This window comes from Pelodiscus sinensis, chromosome 1, assembly GCF_049634645.1.
Source record: "Pelodiscus sinensis isolate JC-2024 chromosome 1, ASM4963464v1, whole genome shotgun sequence".
Lineage (NCBI taxonomy): Eukaryota > Metazoa > Chordata > Testudines > Trionychidae > Pelodiscus > Pelodiscus sinensis.
The window spans coordinates 100985102-101005900 of NC_134711.1; the positions used below are offsets into that span (position 1 = coordinate 100985102).

General features: G+C 44.0%; 1 protein-coding gene across 1 annotated transcript in view; it reads left to right on the top strand.

Moving 5' to 3' along the window:
- Positions 1-1395: 1395 nt before the first annotated feature.
- The window catches only part of ATP6V0A4 (ATPase H+ transporting V0 subunit a4), a 45636-nt gene continuing 26232 nt past the window's right edge, over positions 1396-20799 (top strand). Inside the window, exons 1-8 of the mRNA XM_006138060.4 lie at positions 1396-1640; positions 5997-6129; positions 8961-9039; positions 11807-11901; positions 13823-13948; positions 14741-14835; positions 18404-18530; positions 19610-19692. Of these exons, the coding sequence (XP_006138122.2) occupies positions 6013-6129; positions 8961-9039; positions 11807-11901; positions 13823-13948; positions 14741-14835; positions 18404-18530; positions 19610-19692 (722 nt within the window). The 5' untranslated portion in view covers positions 1396-1640; positions 5997-6012. The remainder of the gene's footprint in view (positions 1641-5996; positions 6130-8960; positions 9040-11806; positions 11902-13822; positions 13949-14740; positions 14836-18403; positions 18531-19609; positions 19693-20799) is intronic.

Here is a 20799-nt window from a genome sequence, read left to right on the forward strand (position 1 = left end):
AGCAACCAAAAAATGGAGGCACCTGGAATCTCTGGTCCCTTTTTGAAAATGTAGGCCTTATGTGTTCACAAGCTCTTTGTTTCTGCCGGTCTGGCTGGCTACCCCTCCTCATCAAACTGTGACTTTCAGCTTGTGAGCTTGGTATTGTGTGCCCAGGAAAGTCTGGGTCACAGACAGTGTGGTGGTGTCTCTTTTAACAGTCCAGAGCCTGAAGATGAGAGACGATATCCTATCTCACATATTCACATGCATAATCATTAGCCGTCACGATTTTGCTTTGAGACAGGTCTTTGTCCCTCCAGTGGATCCCAGCTTAGAGGTGTATATCTGGGTACCTTGGCTAGGCCAAGGTTGGGAGCTGTTTGTCTAATCACACAAGTACAATGTATGCATATAGCACTCAATTGTTCCTGGGAGGATATGTCTCAGTTACATCTGGGGGTGTGCTTCCCAGCATGGGTACAAAGACACACTAGCTCTGCTTAAGCATGCTAGTGGCATGGACTGCAGCTTAGGCTAACTGCCTGAGTACAAACACACCCAAAACTCCAGGTGTGTACTTTGGTGGCTAGGGTGAGTTGGCACCCGTTCTACCCATAGCAAACTTGAGCAAAGCTAGCATGTCTGCTTGCACTGGGAAGGATACTTCTAGCTGCAGTGTAGAAGTGCCATTAGTCCATAGCCCTGAACAAGAGGTGATGCATAAGATTCCCCACTACATGAGACCCTAGAAGGGACCATCGCTCTGAGACACCTTTCCCTTTCTGTTCCCCCTTTGCTCAGTATAGTGAGGAGTAAAGGACTTCAAGTCCCTGGGGCTCTCAATGTCATAGCTTTCATGAGTGCTAAAGTTTGCTTTTATAGTACAGTTTTCAAAAGGAGGGGGGGGAAAGTGTGGTAAAATCCCAGCTCCCTTGAAATCAATGGGAATTTTGCCATTAACTTCACTGGAGCCAGGATTTCACTGAGTCTTTTTTAATTTAGCAAATGAGAGGAAGGAAGATAAAGCATCCATGTGTTAGCACACAAAACCAATATGAGTAAAGGTCCATAAAATCAGCATTCATGATCACTAATCCAATATTCCTGATAGAATCACTTTTGGTAACAAAGTCATAAATTTCTCCCTGTTCCTATTTGATTTCTGGTGCTGAATCTTTGCCTTGTACTTGGTCAACAGAGAGGTGTGGGAAACAGCTTGAAGGTTTGCGCTGTTTCCTGAGGATCAATTTTTCTTTAATCAATATTTGAATGAGCTTGCATTGGTTTATACTTCTCCAAATACAGCACCTTACAAAAGTTCATTTTCATTTGAGAGCACCTTGGCTGTGCAAGGAGGCATGGCCAGTTTGTTATTAATCACAACACACTGTATGCTGACAAAACACAGCCAACTCTTGTCATAGATCTGACATGAAAAATGTAGAATGAGCCAAACAGTTTTTGATCCATTTCACTCAGTGATTGTAATAGGATAAAAAAGGGCCTCTCTTCTCTGGTCTAGACCAGTTCAGCCCTTAAAAGAGCTCGTTTCTGAAGATAGGTTAAAGAAGGAAAGGTTTACTTCAGTCCTTCATTTGCTGCTCACAAATGAAGTAGTTCCAGAATTCTTCAGGCTACATAAAGAGCAGGAGATCAAGGTAAGAACAGACATTCATATTACCTATGACTAGGATTCTAGTTCGCTAAGCCAAAATGCAACCTTTTCATGCTTGTAGAACTGCTTTTAGAATTGTTGTCTTGATAGGCAGTTCTCCTTCCATCCCCTCTAAGGAAGTGGCCTATATAAAGTTAATTTGACCTTGTGGGGGGAGGGGTGTCTGTCTGTCTATGAGATGATTGTGTAGCTATATTATATATATATGACGTGTATATACGAAGCAAAATGCAGGACAATGTAGCACTTTAAAGACTAGCAAGATGGTTTATTAGATGTATATATATTCTTTTAAAATCAATAGCTAACTCTTACAGGTGTATCTAAATGTGTATACATTTTAACTATAATGCAAGAGATCACAAAGGGCACATCTACACAGCTGCGCTAAAGTCGAATTAAGCTACTCAACTTCAGCTATGCCAATTACATAGCTGAAGTCAAAATAGCTTGATTCGGCTTTAGGCGCTGTCTACACTGCAAAAAGTCAAAGGAAGAACACTCTTCTTTCAACTTCCCTTATTCCTCGTGAAATGAGGGTGACAGGAAGTGGAGGGTTACAAGAGTTGGAGTAAGAAGTTTCAAAATAATGGTGTGCTGTGGAGAGACACATTTTGTTACTTTGAAATAATGTCAGTTATTCCAAAATAGCGCTGCTGTGTAGACATACCCAAATGGAGTACCTGTAAGAATTTTGAGGGAAAGAAAATTGACAGCAACTCAGATTGAGACTATATCCCACATTATCAAAATAGTGGCTAAAATAAGAAATTTCTCTTATGCCCATAAGAGCAGGCCAGGAAATAATTTTGAGGGTTCTAATTTTTTTCTAGTCGTGAATTGAGATGAAAAAAATCGGAATCTTGAAAATTTTCACAAATCAAAAAATTGATTACAAAAAAGAACCCCTCGCTTTGGATTGGTTCAATTAGTATGTTTCTTTTTGGGGGAAAAAAGTTAATTTGACAATTGATGTCAATATTGGCCTTTTTTAACCTTTAAAGTATTTAATTTACAAACCATTTCAAAATGAAAGATGAACATTTTGTTTAGTAAATGTTGAACTGGGCTGTTTCAACAAATTTGAAAACTTTAATTTTCAATTTTTTTCAAATGGGGAGATTTGTTGAAACTAAGCAATTTAGGTTTTGATGATCTGTATTTCCTGATTTAAAAAAAGTTTTATTGTGAAATTCCCAACCAGCTGTTCTGTATGCCACGTGAAATTGACAGATGAGATATTTTATTTTAGCAAGTTGTGAGTTATCAGATGTTCTGTTTTTCTATACCTTAAATTACTTAGTGAATGAGTACAATGAATTATCAAATGAAAGCTCAGACGAAGAAGGATACACGTTTTCTAAATACGCCAATCATTGACTTCTTGGATCGGCATACATACACGTAACACATTCTGTAAAACAAGTGTAGTGTTTTTAAGGTTTTTTTTTTTTAAATGTTCTTGGTGAAAATAAGAGGTGATTTGAAGACATGTACATCTACTAGGAATAAACATTGCAAGACTGGGTTGAAAAAACAGGGTTGGGACAGTTCCCTTTTCATATTTATATTAGGTGGAAGAAATTCATAAAGGGTTATAGTTAGTAGTTTTGATATAAAAGTATAGATTTGGGCCTGATTTTTACTTTTAAAATGCATGGAAATAATGTGTTCAATTGCACGTTTCTTCTGGTCAAGTAACTGCCATGTTTGTGCATGGAAATTAGCTAATTACCTGCATGAATGCTCAGTGACGCGATTATCTGAAATTTGCATGTGCAGTTACCTAATGTAATTAGTGACAATACCATGCACAAAGCAAATGAAAAATTGCACGTACATTTTGCATATGAGCCTATGTACATGTGCCTAATTTTGAAAATAGGCTCTTCGTGAACGAAAGAGCAAGAAAGAAAGATTGCATGAAACCAAATCTATCTACCTATTTGAGAAATATGGGTCTGTCCCTCCCTCTGTGAGTCCATTTGTTCAAGAACTCCTCCTAAGTGATAAGAGCTAGGACCACCACATTTGGTATGCAGGTTCCCCTTAGTCTAACTTAAAGCAAGGTCAGGGTTTGGTTGTGCCAGGACAATGGGATGTGCCTGGAATTCGATTGTTTCTAATCAAATGGAAAGGGAGGAGTCTGGTAGGAGGGGGTTATAGTGTGGAATAACCACAGAGGGACAGCCAGCACTCCAGTGGGAAGTCAGTGACCGGCAGCAGCTGACATGCCAGCCTGCCCCGGAGAGCAGCTGCCAGCGCTCCACGGCCAGCCAGAGGGAGGCCTGTGCCACCTGCTGCTCCTCTCCTCCACATACCTGGGCTGGCCCTGGGGCAAAGCCTGTGACCAGGGCCCCCGGGGTTCCCTTGGGGCAAAGCCATAGGCTGGGGCGTATTCTCCACCCCCAGCAAACATCAGGAAGAAGTTAGTGGCACCCTCTCCCCACTATGGGCCTACCTGGGGAGAAGCCAGCAGCCAGCATGGGCAGCCCCACCCCTGTCCCAGGCTGGACCCCAGCAACATCAGGTAAGTCTTCTAGTATGAGTACAAATCATTCCCAGAAATGTGTATTCTAAATATAAATAAAAACAGATTCCCCTTGTATTGTAAACAATCCCTAGCTGTGTGTGCAGCCCAAACCCCGGTGTGTTCGGAGTGAAACTGACAGGAAACAGATCCGACTCCCTGACCTATCTCTTTGCCCAGATGAGTTTAATGAAGCAAGAAGTCGGGCCTGTCTGCGCATCACTTTTGAGGCAGTAATGTGAATTTCAGTTCTAGCACCCAGCACGTGCCAATTGCCCACGTTCGGGTGGCCCGGTGCACAGGTAGAGCAGGAGCGGGGCAGAACTCGCTCACCTGTGGGACTCAGAAGAGCAACGAGGCCCATCTGGCATGACCAGCATGCACCCTCCCCATCCCACTGCTAACTTCCCACCCTGCCATGGCGACTCTGCAGGGGCCGTCGCTGCTGCCCCTCAGCACAGGAAGAAACATTGTTGAGTGTGTCGGGCCTGCAGCTCTCCTTCCTCCCTGCAGGCTGTGCTGCGGAGAGAGCCCTCTGCGTGCGGCTCCTCTCTGTCCCCAGGCCCGCTCCTCCCTCCCTCCTCGCTGCGGCTACCAGGAGGAGGAGACTTGGGGGACTACAAGGAGACAGAGGACTAAAGGTGGAAGCCCTGGAGGGGGGAACCCTTTCTGGATTCTCTTCTGCCCAGATTTCTTTCCCTGCAGAGCTGCAAGCTGTAGATAGAGCAAAGCAGCCACTCTCCCTAATGCATTAGGAGCAACTCGGACAAAGACCGTGCATTTTTATATACGGGGGCATTGACTTTTGCCTACATGCTCTCCCCTTTCATTCCCTAGGAGGGCTATGAAAGTGAGGGGGGAGGAAGCGGTTGGATCTTCACAAGCCAGGAATCCCCTTTACGTGCGGGGAGGGGGTTCTTTTGCTGTTATAACAGCCCTACACCCCTTGCCCCCAAGCCCAGCAGGGCCAGGTCTGAGTGGACAGGAGGGTGTATGCTTGGGAGGGCTCTGTTCTGGCTGTAGCCGGCCTGGAGGAAGCTGTGGAAAGCCACCATAAAGTTGGAGCAGCCTTTGCAGAGCTGGTTGGGATTTGGTCATTGCTATCCTGTGGCTGACAGGCTCTGTAACCCCTCACAGCTAAACTCAGTTCCCTCATTTTCCTTCCCCATGTCACATCAAAGCACCCCAGTGCTCTGTACCACTCACATTTTTACAGGGGCTGTCAATTAAGTGCAGTTAACGCCAGCTGTCAACGCAAAAATTAACTTGTCAATTAATCACGTTTAATCGCAGTGTCTCAATTTTTTTTTAATAGTTTGATGGTGCTAATTTTTACCGAAGGTGCAGCTGTTTTTCTGAGTGCACAGACACCAAGAAGCTTTCATTGTACTAGCTCAGTGTTTCCCAAATGGTGTTCCGTGGAACCCTGGGATTCCACGAAGTGAAAATAAGGGTTCCATGAGAAAATTCCATTACAACAACATTTTATGGTTAAAAAAAATATATGTAAGCATTTTATGAATTTTATTGAAGACAATTTTCCTTTGTGTTTGCCATGATAAGTGTCCCTGTGTAATGCCAGCTTAGCCAGAGAGGGGACGATGATGTCACTACTCAGTGCTGATGTCCATATATTAGATTATTATGGGTTCTTCAAGATTCTTTCGAGTTTAAAAGGGTTCCGAGGCCAAATAAAATTGGGAAACGCTGTACTAGATTAACAAGCCAGCATTTCTACTGCCTTTGGCTTTGGGAGGCTTTTCACAAGGCAGCGTCACCACCTTAATTCTCCCATCCACATTCTTGCAGACCCAGAGCGTGCAAGATGGCGTCCATGTTCCGGAGCGAGGAGATGTGTCTGTCGCAGCTGTTTCTGCAAGTGGAGGCTGCCTACTGCTGTGTGGCAGAGCTTGGAGAGCTGGGCCTGGTCCAGTTCAGAGATGTACGTAGCTCTGAGAGGTTCTCTGGGATGTCCGCTCTTAAAGGACCATTGTAAATGTGGTTGGTGCTAGAAAATGGCCCTCCTAGGACAGTGGATTAACATGGAAGGCTGGAGTGCTGGCACATTGTTTATAGTGGGGGAGCTGAGAGTCACTGAACCAAATTATAAACCCTGGATGCCACTTTAAACCAGTGGGTGCTGGAACATCTACAGTGCCTGTAGTTCTGGTGCCTATTCTGGAAGGGCTTGCCATAAAGACTGTAACCATAATCCTTGTTCTAGAAGGGAATGATGGTCTTGTGAGCTTAAAGCAATGGACTGGGAGATCTGGGTTCAGTTCCTACCTCTGCCATAAACTCCCTGCTTGACCTTGGACAAGTCATTTATTTTTACTGCCCCTCAGTACCCCATCTGTGAAATGGGGACAAACCTATTTCCTTTTGTCTGTCTTGTGTATTTAAATTGTTAACTTGTGGAGGCAGAGACCATCTTTGTACAGAGCACATTGGGCCATGATCTCACTTGGGCTTGTAGGCACTGCCCGAATACAAGTACAGTAGAACCTCAGAGTTATGAACACTTCAGGGATGGAGATTGTTCATAGCTCTGAAAAGTTCATAACTCTGAACAAAATGTTATGGTGGCTCGTTTGGAAGTTTGCAACTGGACATTGAGCTAATACAGCCTTGAAACTGTACTATGCAGTAGAAAAATGCTGCTTTTGCCTTTTTTTAAAGTAGTTTAATGCTGCCTGATTGTGTACTTCTAGTTCCAAATGGGGGCTGTGGTTGACTGGTCAGTTTGTAACTCTGAAGTTCCACTGTAACAATAATTACTCTGACTTTACTGTTATCTATAACACTCTTCCTGTCATTGACTTTCCAGTTAGCACCGAGATCATGACAAGGCAATAGTTTGATTGGACTACCCTTAACAGTGTCCCTATCTGGAAATAGAAAGCAAAGGTTTATTAAAATGTCTGCTTAAAGCCAGATACAGTATGGTAAACCGTCACAGTCTGATTTTTCTACAGTGAAGGGGGTTTCTTCTGTGAGAATAACAGTATCTGGCAAGAGGAGGTATTTGGAATTACTAGAGTCCAAGGGTTTCTACTACACTACAGTGTAGTCTTCAGCCTCCCTCATCCGTAACTTGATATGGAGATATGGTCCACAGCGATTACATCCAGGCTATATCTACACTACAAGATTATTTCAAAATAAGCTATTTTGAAATAATAACTTCCGAAATAACAATTTTGAAATAGGCATTATTCCTCATGAGAAGCAGGGGTTGTTATTTTGAAATAGTAAGCCTGTTATTTCGAAATAATTTCAAAATAACGGGTTTGCTGTGTGGATGCTCACCTTGTTATTTCGAAATAACTCCCCAGTGTAGACATGCCCCCACAGAGCTCCATCTTAATCAGAGCAGACACAGCTTGGCTCAAGATAGAGTGTTGCTTGCTGGGAATTGTAGTCTCTGTAGTAAAGATGAGCAAGGATGCACTGTCTCCATGTGATGCCAGTTGTGTGGTTGAAGTACATGCACAATGTGGTGCTTCTAAGAACATCTAAGCCAGGAAAGGAAGATACTGCTCCTCCAGTTAACCCACTAAATCTCAGCGTAATGCCAGAAGTCAGATTCAGCTCAGAAAATAATAACACTTTTTCTGCAAGCCAAATTAGGCCTCCTTTGCATTGCTTTAAAGTCAATCCCTCCCACCCACCTAAATCACCAGGTTGCCTTGGGTCATCTTCCAAAGAGGATGTCCACAAGAATGTTGTTACAGGAAAAACTGCAGCATGATATTTATCTGTGTGAGGAAGACACTTTGAGGACTTATGCATGGCTTGAAACTGATATGTATTGGTGACTGCCTGCAGTGAATGGCAAGATGACTGAAATATCTTTGGTGAACTATCAGACCAAAAGGACCTGCCGTGGGATATGGAAAATTCAGGAGTATTTTTCCTGCAGTGATGCTGTTGGTAGCAATGGTGGATGCTGTCACACAGACAGGGTGCAGTGGCTGATGACTTCCACCAGCAGAGCTCCATCAGTGCAGACAAATGTTTGCTGCTTTGCGTAGTGTAAATAAGATGTGTGGAATGTGCCTTACCCAAATGACACCCTGAATGGCTTTCCCCCTGTGACTTGTGTACCCCCAAACAGAGCTTTGGTTATTTAAACAAACAAGAGGAAAGAGGGTTCAGAGTTTTGTTCATTAGAACATCACGACTCCCACTGCTAGGACCCCGATACACATTCAAGTGAGGTTGGCAGAGGAGGTAGAATACCCGTCTGATGCCTGTTTGGTGGCACTAGTGACATGAGTTCAGGGATCTTCATTCAGTTCTGTGGCAACAAGTGGTCTATCGGAACTTGCACTGTAAAGAAGAGCTGTCTTGAGTGAATCCTTGGCTGAATTCTCTAGTCCCTATTATACAGGAAGTCAGACCAGATGGTCCTAATAATTCTTCTGGCCTTAAAATCATAACATCCAAGAAGCCTTTTCTACCACTAGTTCAGACCTTTGACAGCCAGAGAAGCCATGACTTAAATGGATCTGGCAAGGTTGAGGTAAAAAACTGATTGCCTGAAGAAGTGTGTATTCCCATTGTTTGTTTGTGTGGTACCTGTTGGGTGACGGGGGGATTAGAAGGTCTAGTGAAATGTAAAGGCATCATCTTTCACTAACGCTAATATACATTTAAACTAAAATTCGCCAGGCTACTGATAATCACCCATTGATCTCCAAGCACTTTGTGAAGGTGGATGAGCAGCACATTCAACCCTCGGTTGCTTTTTGTTTTGTTTTCAATTTCTAGTTGAATATGAATGTGAACAGCTTCCAGAGAAGGTTTGTGAATGAAGTCAGAAGATGTGAATCCTTGGAAAGGATCCTCCGTAAGTTGGCATTTGTACAATGCTACTGGCTCTAGAACAAACATAATCTAGTATTAAAAACAAACAAACAAAAAAACCAAAGCATTCCAGCTAGCAAAAATGAATGGAATTTGTTCTAAAGAACTTGCATTAGAAGGTCTTAATACTTTTCATCAGAAGGCTCTGAAGTGTTTGCATGTACCAGTTAAGTGGCACTATACTACCGGGGGTGGGGAGGAGGGTGCGCATATCTAACCTATTTTGCGTATTAGTAAAGTTGGAAGAAGAGAGGTTAAGTGTCTGCATAAAATGACCTAAAAAGTGAGCGAGTGAGGGAGAAATGGAACCCGGGGTCCTGACTCCTAGTTAGAAGGTACTTCCTGCAGCATTCCAGACAGGGAGTTCTATAGAAAGCCAGAAGTCAACAAAAATGTTATTTTAAAAAAAAAAAATATTCTTTCTTAAAGTCATCATCTTGCTATGAACTGTTATCAGCTGAAGTGTCCATAACAGCCTGAAAACTTCAATTTTTGAGTGTGCGTGAGGGGGAAATCCAATCCCTTAGCATTTATAGTGCTAATCACCCACTGCTCTCTGGGGTGAGCAGTACTGTTATCCGCATTGCATAGGTGGCTGTATTGAGGCCCAGAGAGACTAAATGTCATGTCCAGTGTCTCTCAGTGGGTCAATGGCACAGCTAGGGATAGATTCTCGGTCTCCTACCTTCCAGTGTGCAGCCCTCTCCCTTTTGGAAGAGGGCCCCAGCTATTTAAGAAAAGTGCTGCATTCTGGGGAGAGGAGGGTGAAAGTGGTTGTTGGCTGGGGACAGTTTCCAGTTGCTGTTGGTTGTAGGCAGGGTGTATAACTGGGCGCAGTTGAGCAGGGAACGTGTGTTAGGGCTTGCTGTGAGCAATGTAAGTCAGTGTAACTGAAGGTATTCAGCAAGTCGCAGGTCCGGATTTTGAAGTGTGTGCAGACAAAAAGTCAATGGCCAAGCCATGGCTATAGGGCTAGATTCACAACAGGCCATAGGTACCCTAACTGCTATTTTAGGTGCCTAAATCCCAGCATTAGGCCTCCCAGGGATTCACAACTCACCCCTCTCTGCCAGTCAGCTGCCGGCAATGAAACTCATTTGCAGTAAAAGTTTCCTCTGCCCAGTGGCAATGTGTGAATGCTACATAGGTGGGGGTGGGGGGACTAGCGGGGAGTCCTGGCACCTGCAGCTCCCCTCTGTGCCAGCAGTGACAGAGAAAGCGAAGCAATGCAGCCCCAGCTCACTCTGCTCTCCCAGCTCATTGCTTGAGGGAGAAGGCAGGACCACCCCCACGCTCGCCACGAGGAGAGGAGCAACACAGCTGGGGAAGCAGAGTGAGCCACATCGCTCTGCTTCCCCTCCTGTTGCTGGTGAGTGCGGGAGCAGGGGACAGACCCTGCTGCTGTGTTGGACCCCCAGCCCTGCTAGTCCCCTGGGCCAAAGAGGTAGGATAAGGCAGAGCAAGGGTGGCTAGGAGCGGAGTGGGGATGGGGGAAGACGGGGTATATGTGTAGGGGGATTTCCTGGCCCTTCCCCAGGCGGGGGGGGGGGGAGGGACACACGTGGCCATGGCATCCCAGCTCCCCCTTCATGAGTTTCCCTTGCCTCTATGCTTCTGTCTCTGTTGTCTTGCTCTAGACCTCCAGATGCCCAAGTCCCAGAGCAGTGTGTGAACTGGGGAAAGATCAGCCTTCCTCTGCCCAGCTCACCTGTGGGGCCCAATCTGTAAGCAGCCCAGGGCTTGCCTGCCAGATTGGGCCCCTCACAGAACAGGGGCTGGGGGGAGGGGGAGCTCCCACCTAACTGTAAGATCAGGGGCTAGGTTGGTCATTTAGGATGCAGGAGACTCCTGGTTCAAATCTTTCTCCAGCTGAGAGACAGGAGATGTGACATGGGGTCTGTATCTCTCAGGTAAGCGCCCTAAGTGCACGGCTTCAGGATAGTCTGGTGTGGGGCTTCCTCCTTTTGAAGCTCGGCCTCTAGCCCCAAGAGAGCAAAACCCAAGAGACAGCGGCACCACCCTCCACTCTGGACTCAGGCAGTGAACTCCTTGAGGGGGGCAAGGATACAGCCTTTGCTTTGGCATCTCCCTTTCTCTAGCTCAGGAGCCCAGCGGGCCAGCTTTTGTGAATCCCATTCTCAGGTGCCCGTCTCCCTCATTGTTCAGGAGCCTGGGCACCAAGCCCAGCCTTTGTGATATCGAAGAGAGGTGGCGCAAGCTGTCTAAATAATCTATGAGATGAAATGAACCACTGGACAAATGTGGTCTGGGTAGCAGGGAACATTTGCCGTCATTGGGATCCATTCCACTGCAGTGTGCTCTCCAGAGGGAGGTTAGGGTAGCCCCAGCACTTGAGGAATTGAAACTGTTCTGGGGAATCCATGGGACGCGCTACGGTAAGGAACAGCAGGCAGGCGAGCAGTGAGCTGAATGAGCTGATGATCATTTTTTCCACTGCCACGTCTATTACTAGATTAGCTTTGTACTGCAGTCACGAAGCTCCCAGCTGTGTACAGTTATCTCGTCTGGAGAAGGAGCAGCTTCCTTTCTGGGGAGGGAAGCTCCAGGGAGCCAGGTTCTTAGGTGCTGAGGAGGTTCCACAAATATGTGGCAAATCTCCTTGAATAAGTATGGAATTGCATGAGAATTGTGTGATCACGTGTCATGATGCCACATGCAAGTCACCACCGCAGCCATGGCAGCGACTCCCAGGAAAACCTCGCAGTGCCTTTTTTGTTATTTCTTTGTAGGCTTTCTGGAAAATGAGATGGCAAGTGAGATTGTGATTTTCAAGCCGGAACAGTATCCCGAGACCCCTCTGCCTCGAGAAATGATTGATTTGGAGGTACAGAATTTTGCCCTGCCTCAGGGGCACATGGGGCAGGAAAGGGGATGAAATTGCATTTATACCCATATATTTAACATCTCAGGAAAACTATGCAAGTCCTAGAAGTAAAGGAATGTGATTTGGCAGTGACAAATTCTCATGGGCTAGCTGTGTTATTCTGGAGCTGTGGCACAACCTAGTGTATTAGATTAATAATATTGCATGTATATGTCTTTTCCCAGACACAGATTTTGGAGCACATTCGTGCAAAGAGGAGTGTGCATAATTATCTCCCTTGTTACAGTGGGGAAACATAGGAATAAAGAAGTTAAATAACTTGACATCTCACGTACTCAGCAGTAGAGCCTGGAAGAAAATCAAGCTCTTGACGTACAGACATATATCTTCTCCACTGAGTTGTTCAGGGACAGAATGTATTTATTCCAACCCTCCTGAATGTACGGGGAGGGATTTCTAAGGTTTAATCCACTTGCTCCTCTCTTTTTGTAATGTTTTGTGTCTATAGTTTTCCCCTTTCATATCATTTGTTCCCTACCCTGTTTTGACTGCCAGCCATGTTAGTAGAAGCCTTGAACAGAACACCATAGCTGTTTGCACTGAAGTGAAACGTGGTGCTGTAACTGCTACATACAGGGCTGAATTATCTCTCCTTGCCTGGGTTGAAACATCTGACTGTTTCAGCCCATTAACCATGTCTGGGATTGTCAAAGATCCTAAGGCAAGCAGAAAGCACTATTAGGGTACGTCTAAACTATATGGCTCCGTCGACGGAGCCATGTAGATTTGTTGTTTTGGCAAAGGCAAATGAAGCCGCGATTTAAATGATCGCGACTTCATTTAAATTTACATGGCTGCCGCACTGAGCCGACAAACAGCTGATCAGCTGTTTGTCCGCTCAGCACGCTAGTCTGGATGCTCCCCTGCCGACATCAAAGCCCTTTGTCGGCAGCCCCGGTAAACCTCATCCCACAAGGAATAACGGGGCTGCCGACAAAGGGCTTTGATGTCGGCAGGGGAGCGTCCAGACTAGCGCGCTGAGCGGACAAACAGCTGATCAGCTGTTTGTCGGCTCAGCGCGGCAGCCATGTAAATTTAAATGAAGCCGCGATCATTTAAATTGCGGCTTCATTTGCCTTTGCCTATGTGTCTAATCTACATGCCTCTGACAACAGAGGCATGTAGTCTAGACACAGCCTTAGAGCCCCTTTGAAAATCCCAGCAAAGACCTATTTGTGACCTATTTCTGGTCATGAAAAGCTCCATGGTTTTATAGGAAAGAATAGCTTTTTGCCATGTTACTTTTGCTTGCAGCAATAGTGGTGGTGATTGGAGGAAACCTAGTTTGTTGAATGTTGGTGAATGGGCACCCCTAAGATTTAGATCCTATTCTGCCAGGGTGACATGAGCCCTCTCTCACTGTTGAAGTCCATTGTGAAATCTGGGAGGTGAGGCGCCACTGAATCTCAGACATTGCATTCAGTACCTTGCTGGTTTGGGCTGTGATGTGTCCTAAAAGAACCCATTGACTCAGAAGCACAGGGTTTGTCTGTTTTTAACCCAACTGGAAATGAAGTTTACAAACTGATTGATTTTAATTAAGTTTGACTGTCACTGCCTGTTTGGGAAGAGCCCATGATCTGTCTTCACATAGGTTGATGATCTGCTGGCTTGCCTAATTTAGTGCCTAAATATAACTTTGAGTCACTGCATGAAACAGAGAAAGAGACAGAAGGAAGCTCAGGAGTTTGATAGCTGTGTGCATATTCCTAAACCGCCAATGCCTCTTTAAAAATGTTCATTGCACAATTCTATGGGTCTGTCCATGTTATTTTACAAGCCTTTTGACAGGGATGTAGCAGCCTGTAAAAGGATCACTGGGCCTGTCTTGCATCTCATGTTTTGGTTTGGTTGTAAACAGATAGTTCTGGAGAAATTGGAGGGTGAGCTTCAGGAAGCCAATCAGAATCAGCAAACCTTGAAACAGAACTTTCTAGAACTGACGGAACTAAAACATCTTCTGAAGAAAACTCAGGACTTCTTTGAGGTAAGAGTCCTCAGGTGTGTTACTAGCTGTCCACTTTGTCCTTCTTTCTTTTAGCAGAGGGGTTAATGAAGTTTTAAGTTGTTTATGGTTTTAGTTTTTTTTTTTTTAGGTGAGTTGAAAAAAAGCATCTATCTTCACCGAGGAGGACGTGAGGGAGATTCCCACACCTGAGCCATTCCTTTTGAGACACAAAAAGGAATCAACATTTGAGGAATCAACCCAGATTAAAGTGTCAGTAGAGGAGGTTTTGAAGCAAATTGATAAAATAAACAGTCATAAGTCACCAAGACCAGACGGTATTCGCCAAGAGTTCTGAAGGAACTCAAATGTGAAATTGCAGAACAGCTAATTGTGGTATGTAACCTATCATTTAAATTAGCTTCTGTACCAGATGACTGGAGGATAGCTAATGTAATACTGATTTTTAAAAAGGCTCCAGAGGTGATCCTGGCAATTGCAGGTCAGTAAATCTAACTCCAATGCCAGGTAAATTGGTTGAAATTATAGGAAAGAACAGAATTACTAGACACTTCCTTTACTGCAGATTTGAAACTAAATTTCCCAAGGTGTCTTGGTGAGCCTAATCCTCAGTTGGCTTCTCACTGCCTAAATCGCACATAGGCTCCTAAATTACTTAGACACATAACATTTTTACACTTGGCCTAGCTCTCTGTAAAAAACTGTCTTCAGACAAACAATGGCAACAGTAGAGATGTGGCAACCTTTAAATCCATTGGAACGTGTTAATGTTTTTAAATACTTTCAGAAGAGAGCAATGCTTTCTGCTTTCAGACCGAGACCAATCTGCCAGATGACTTCTTCAACGAAGACACTTCTGGTCTGTTGGAATTAAGAAGTACTTCTGCCGCAGCAGCTGCAAAGCTGGGGTCAGTGTGATTATATGCTTATAGCTTGAATAAGACCAGGGCAAATATATCCTTCTTTTTACTTCCATCAGTATTAATAAGCTGGTTCAGGACCATGACCCAGTCTTAGAGGTTTTCAGGTAGCTTAGCACAGAATAAAAATGAAAGGAACATTTTTGTTAATAAGACAATAGATGCTTACGACTCTGGTCTTTATGGCTCAGAGTATTGCTAACTGGGATGGACAGCCTTTCAGCTCCACTGGTTCAAAGCTGCCTAGTGATTGAAAATAACTTCCATCTGACAGTGGTTGGGTGACTTCTAGGAAACTCAATGAGGAAAATAGAAAGGAGCGTGTATTCTGGCAAGGCAAAGGTTGTAGTGCAATTAGGCAGGCCAAAAACGAATTTGAAGAGCTACTCTCAAAAGACACAAAAACTAATAGTAAAATCTATTTTAAGTACATCAAAAGCAGGTGGCCTGCAACACAATCAGTGGAGCTACTCACTGGATGATCAAGATTCTAAAAGAGCACCCAAAAAGTCAAGGCCATTGCAGATGAGCTAAATGAATTCTTTATCTGTCTTCACCGAGGAGGACATGAGGGAGATTCCCACACCTGAGTCATTCCTTTTATGAGATGAATCTGAGGACCCAACCCTGATTAAAGTGTCAGTAGAGGAGGTTTGGGAGTAAATTGATAAAATAAACAGTAATAAGTCACCAAGACCAGACGGTATTCGCCAAGAGTTCTGAAGAAACTCAAATGTGAAATTGCAGAACAGCTAATTGTGGTATGTAGCCTATCATTTAAATTAGCTTCTGTACCAGGTGACTGGAGGATAGCTAATGTAATACCGATTTTTTTTTAAAAAAAAAAAGGCTCCAGAGGTGATCCTGGCAATTGCAGGCCAGTAAATGTAACTCCAATACCAGGTAAACTGGTTGAAATCATAATAAAGAACAGAATTACCAGACGCATAGATAAACATGATAAATCAAGGAGGAGTCAACATGGCTTTTGTAAATGGAACTCATGCTTCACTAATCTCTTAGAATTTATGAGAGTGTTGACAAGCATGTGGACATGGGTGATCTGCTGGAGATTATGTAACTGGACTTTGAGAGCACCTTTGACAAGGTCCCTCATCACAGGTTCTTAAAGAACTAAGTAGTCATGGAATAAGAGGAAAGGTCTTCTCATGGATCAATAACTGGTTAAAAGACAGAAAACAGAGGGTAGGAATAAATAGTCAATTTTCATAGAGGAAAAAGGATCTGCACTGGGACCAGTGCTGTTGATGTTCTAGGAAAGGGGGTAAAATCGCAAAGTTTACAATACAAAATTATTCAATATAGTTGTGTCCAAAGTAGACTGCAAAGAGTTACAAAGGGAACTAAAAAACTGGGCAACAAAATGACAGATGAAATTTAGTGTTGATAATGCAAAGTAATGAATACATAATCCAACTATACGTATATAATGATGGGGTCTACAATAGCTGTTATCACTCAAGACCGAGATTTTAGAGTCCTTATGGATCGTTCTCTGAAAAATCCACTCAATGTGCAATGACAGTGTACAAAAAACAACCTAGCAATGCTAGAAACCATTAGGAAAGGGATAGATAATAAGACAGAAAATACCATAATGCCACTGTCTAAATCCGTGGCATGCCTTCGCCTTGAATAATGACTGCAGTCCTGATTGCCTATCTCGAAAAAGAAATATGGGAATTGGAAAAGATACAGAGCAGTGCAACAAAAATGAGTAAGGGGGTATGGTACAGCTTCTGCATGAAGAGAGTTTAATAGAACAAAAATGTAACTGGACTCTGAAAAGAATTAGATAAGCTCATGGAGGAAAGCTCCATCAATGGCTGTTAGCCAGAATGGTCATGGGTGTAACTCTATTATCTGGGTGTCCCAAATCATCTTCCAGCTGTCAAAAGCTGGGACTGGATGACAAGGGATGGATCTACAGTAAGTGCCCTGTTCAGTTCGTTCCCTCTGAAGAGTCTGACACCCATCACTGTGCCAGATGGCCCATTGATCTGTCCCAGTTATGGCCATTGTGTTTTTATGACAGATGTGCACGTCACAGAAACAGCCCCAGCCGTTTACACTGAGGCTTGTCTACAGCAGAGAGCGGTGCTGAGGTTGAATACAGTTGAGTCAGGTGGCATGATGCTGGCTGTGACTTTGCAGCAACGCAGTCACGTTCAGAACTATAGGTGTGCCTAGACTACAGGGTTTTGTCAACAAAAGTGGACTTCTGTCGACAAAACTATACCTGCGTCTACTTTACCGTCGAGTTCTGTCGACATAACGTCAACAGAACTCGGCAGTTTCATCGACGGCGGTAAACCTCATCCTACGAGGAATAATTCCTTTTGTCGACAGAGTTCTGTCGACAGAAGGCGTTATTGCATCTCCACTGTCTTTTGCATCTACACTGTCATGTCGACAAAGCGGCTTGCTTTGTCGACAGAACTGGATGTAGTCTAGATGCTCTTAGTTGACAGAAGCTTTGTCGACAGTATCTGTCAACAAAGCCTCTGTCGACAAAAGCCTGTAGTCTAGACGTACCCTTTGTCAGCTAGTAGTGGTTCAGTCCCCATACAGTGGTGCTTGGGAAAGTAGGCAGCTCCTTAGGGGCCTCAGGATGGCCAGATTGCTTTGGATCAGCCCTTAGATACTCTAGTGAGGGGCTAGAGAAGGAGGGAGAAAAAGCTGTTCTAAACCCTTGACCCTGAGGTCAACGGTTTAGGAGGAGGTTTGTTGGTTGCTCAACATGCTGAAATTCACGTGCTCTGCCTGTGCCATTCTGGCTGAGTGTATAGAGAGTATTTCTTTCTGCAGCACTGTCAGCCAGGTGCCTTTCCCCATCACTGTATCTAAGAAGAGAATGAACCTCTTCTTTCCCTACTCCTCTCTCTCCCTCCTCTAATCATGCAACAGAGAGGTGGTCTTATGGCCCCCTTAAAAGGGAGAAACAATTCAATAGATTAAGGAGTAAGATCCACGCTTAAACTTCTTATAATAAAAAGACCTTCCCTAACTTTCTCCTTCCTCCTTGTGACATCCTTTTAGCGGTTTTCAAATATCTAAAAGGGTGTCACAAGGAGGAAGGAGAAAATTTATTCCTCTTGGTTTCTGAGGACAGGACAAGGAGTAATGGGCTTAAAGTGCAGCAGGGGAGGTTTAGATTGGACATTAGGAAAAAATTCCTAACTGTCAGGGTGGTCAAATATTGGAATAAATTGCCAAGGGAGGTGGTGGAATCTCCCTCTCTGGAGATATTTAAGAACAGGTTAGATAGACATCTGTCAGGGATGGTGTAGACGGAGCTTGGTCCTGCCTTGAGGGTGGGGGGCTGGACTCGATGACCTCTTGAGGTCCCTTCCAGTCCTACTATTCTATGATTCTATGATTCTATGAACTGCAGTGTCACGCCTGTGGCCAGGATCCCAGGTTGGAGCTGAATGTCAATCCAGTCTAACACAGATGATGGAGCTGGAGATTATATAAACCCAGTGTGGTATATGTGCAAAAAAATTTAAAATATGCCTGCCATTTATCTGAATAGATTCACAGCAGGGGTGATAAAAAGGGAAAGGATGGTGCCTTTCGAGCGTTTACTATGGAGAGCCTGCAGGGGTAACATCTATTTGAAGTACACAGAAATGGATACTTCCCTGGAGGACCCTATTACAGTAGGTGGCTTCTGCTTCATCTCCATCCCTCTGTGCACTAACACTCCTTTACTACCCAGACTACCACCATGATAACCCTCTGCCACTTTACTGAACCAGACACCTTAGTTAAAACTGGGCTTCAAAGGGTATGTCTAGACTACATTGTTTTTTCGAAAAAACTGCCCTTTTTTCGGGGAAAAAAAACCTTACTTGCATCCACACTGCAATCGTGTTCTTTCAAAATTAAATTGAAAGAATGCAGGGGGAGTTTCAACATTGGTAAACCTCAAATTACAAGGAAGAATGCTTTTTTCAAAAGAGTTCTTTCGAAAAAAGGCATGTGTGGATGCAAAACAGGGACTTTTTTTTAAAGATGAGGCAGTTCAAAAAAGCACAGGTGCCCTGGTGGCCATTCTGTAAATAGCAATCAGGGCTTTAGAGAGAGCATCCATGCAGTCTGGACACACTCTTTCAAAAAAGCAGATCGCTTTTTCCATTCACTTTTGCAGTCTGGACACACTCTTTCGAAAGCAGCTTTTTTGGAAGATCTCTTCTGAAAAAGCTTCTTTCGAAAGAAGCCTGCAGTCTAGACATACCCAAAGATGCGACTCTCTAGAGCAGGAGACAGGCTGAACAAGCAAGAGCTGTTTGCCAATCATCTGGGCCTTGTAAGGCTGTTTCTGATAGGATGAGGACGCATTGTCAGGCACGTTCTTGATGTTTTCTTGTTTATTTATGAAAGTGTATGCAAAGTTCTGTGTCTCTAAACAGAGTAGAAACAGACAGTCGTTTTCTCTCAGAGATTTCTACATCTGTCCACTCCAGCAAGCTCTGTGCCCAAGAAGCCTTCCTCGTGGAATCACTCTTATGACTCCTGCTGGCTTTCTGTCTCCAGTCTACATAACCTGCTGCAGATATTCTAGCCCTTATGTTTGCAAGCAGGAGAATCCCTCTGAGCAGCATTTTGTGTTTTAGTTATTGTGGCTGGAAAACTAGTTAAAAATGCTATTGAAAAAGGATGATTAAATAGCTTCTTTTTTCAGTGCTATGATATACTTTGTTACGAGCCTTTCAAAATCTGCTGCATTGCTTTTCAGAAAGAACAGATGAAAAAGAACGTGTTCATCATCTTCTATCAAGGAGAGCAGCTCAAACAAAAAATCAGGAAGATTTGTGATGGGTAAGGCGGACATATTGAGAAAGTAGCAATGACTCTTTCTGAGGTGTTTACATGGCAGAATTGGCTCAAGGAGACCAGGAGTAGAGATGATTTCTTAGCACTCCGCTGTCAGCTCTGCCAGTTTGCTTCATTCTGCACTTCAGTGCATCTGTTTCTAATAATAAAAATACATATCACTTTGGCATTTTAAAATTAAGGCCCTCAATTTTCCAAAGTGACTAGAGATTTCAGGAGCCTCAATTTCTAGATTCCTAACCTTATACCTTAATGGATCTGGATTTCAGATGGTCTTGGCACCCACTCAATGAAAATCAAGCCAGAAGATGGGCACTCCAAAATTGGGGGGTCTCCCAGTTCTCTAGCTGTGTTTGAAAATTTGGGTTAAGTCTTATTAAGCTTCTATTTAAAGGAGCTGGTGCTACATTTTTAATAACCCTTTCTACATGGGCTAGTAGCTCTTCAATTGATGTTGAAAGGAAACAGCAAAAGAATACAAATTAAAATCTTAAACATTCCATCTCATTCCCACGCTGCTGAGACACTTTTTATAAAAACTTAATCAGGTCTGAGTACTTCGTTACTGTTTTAGAGTGCTCAGTCCTGATGGGCTTTGTATTGTGTAAGTCAGACTTGATTAACTGATCTTATGCTGTCACTGAATCCATTTTCATACATATCTACCCCCTCCCACCATCGGCATGGTTAATGGAAGTCTTGAGGCTGGCAGAATTTCGCAAGGATGACTCCAAGAAAGAACCTTTATGTGAGAACCAGAACTGTTCCTTCCTGACACAGCCAGCTGGTGGGTGGGTCTTTGCCTTGGTCTCTATGTTTTGTCAGGAATGGATGGGGAGGGGAATTTTTCTAGCAAAGGTCTTTGTGGTGCTCCAGTGTGACAGTGTGACCTTTAAGTTCTGACTCTGCCTAATTGAAATGCATGGGAGTTTTACCCTTCACTCCAATGGGAGTGGGATTAGTCCCTTATGGGCTGTCTTTATAGCCTGCTGCAATAAGCAGCAGGGACAACAGAAATTTCTCATATATGTCACATGGTGATGACTGTGCTGAAGGCTTGTCTACACTGGCGCTTTCACTAGTGCCACCACC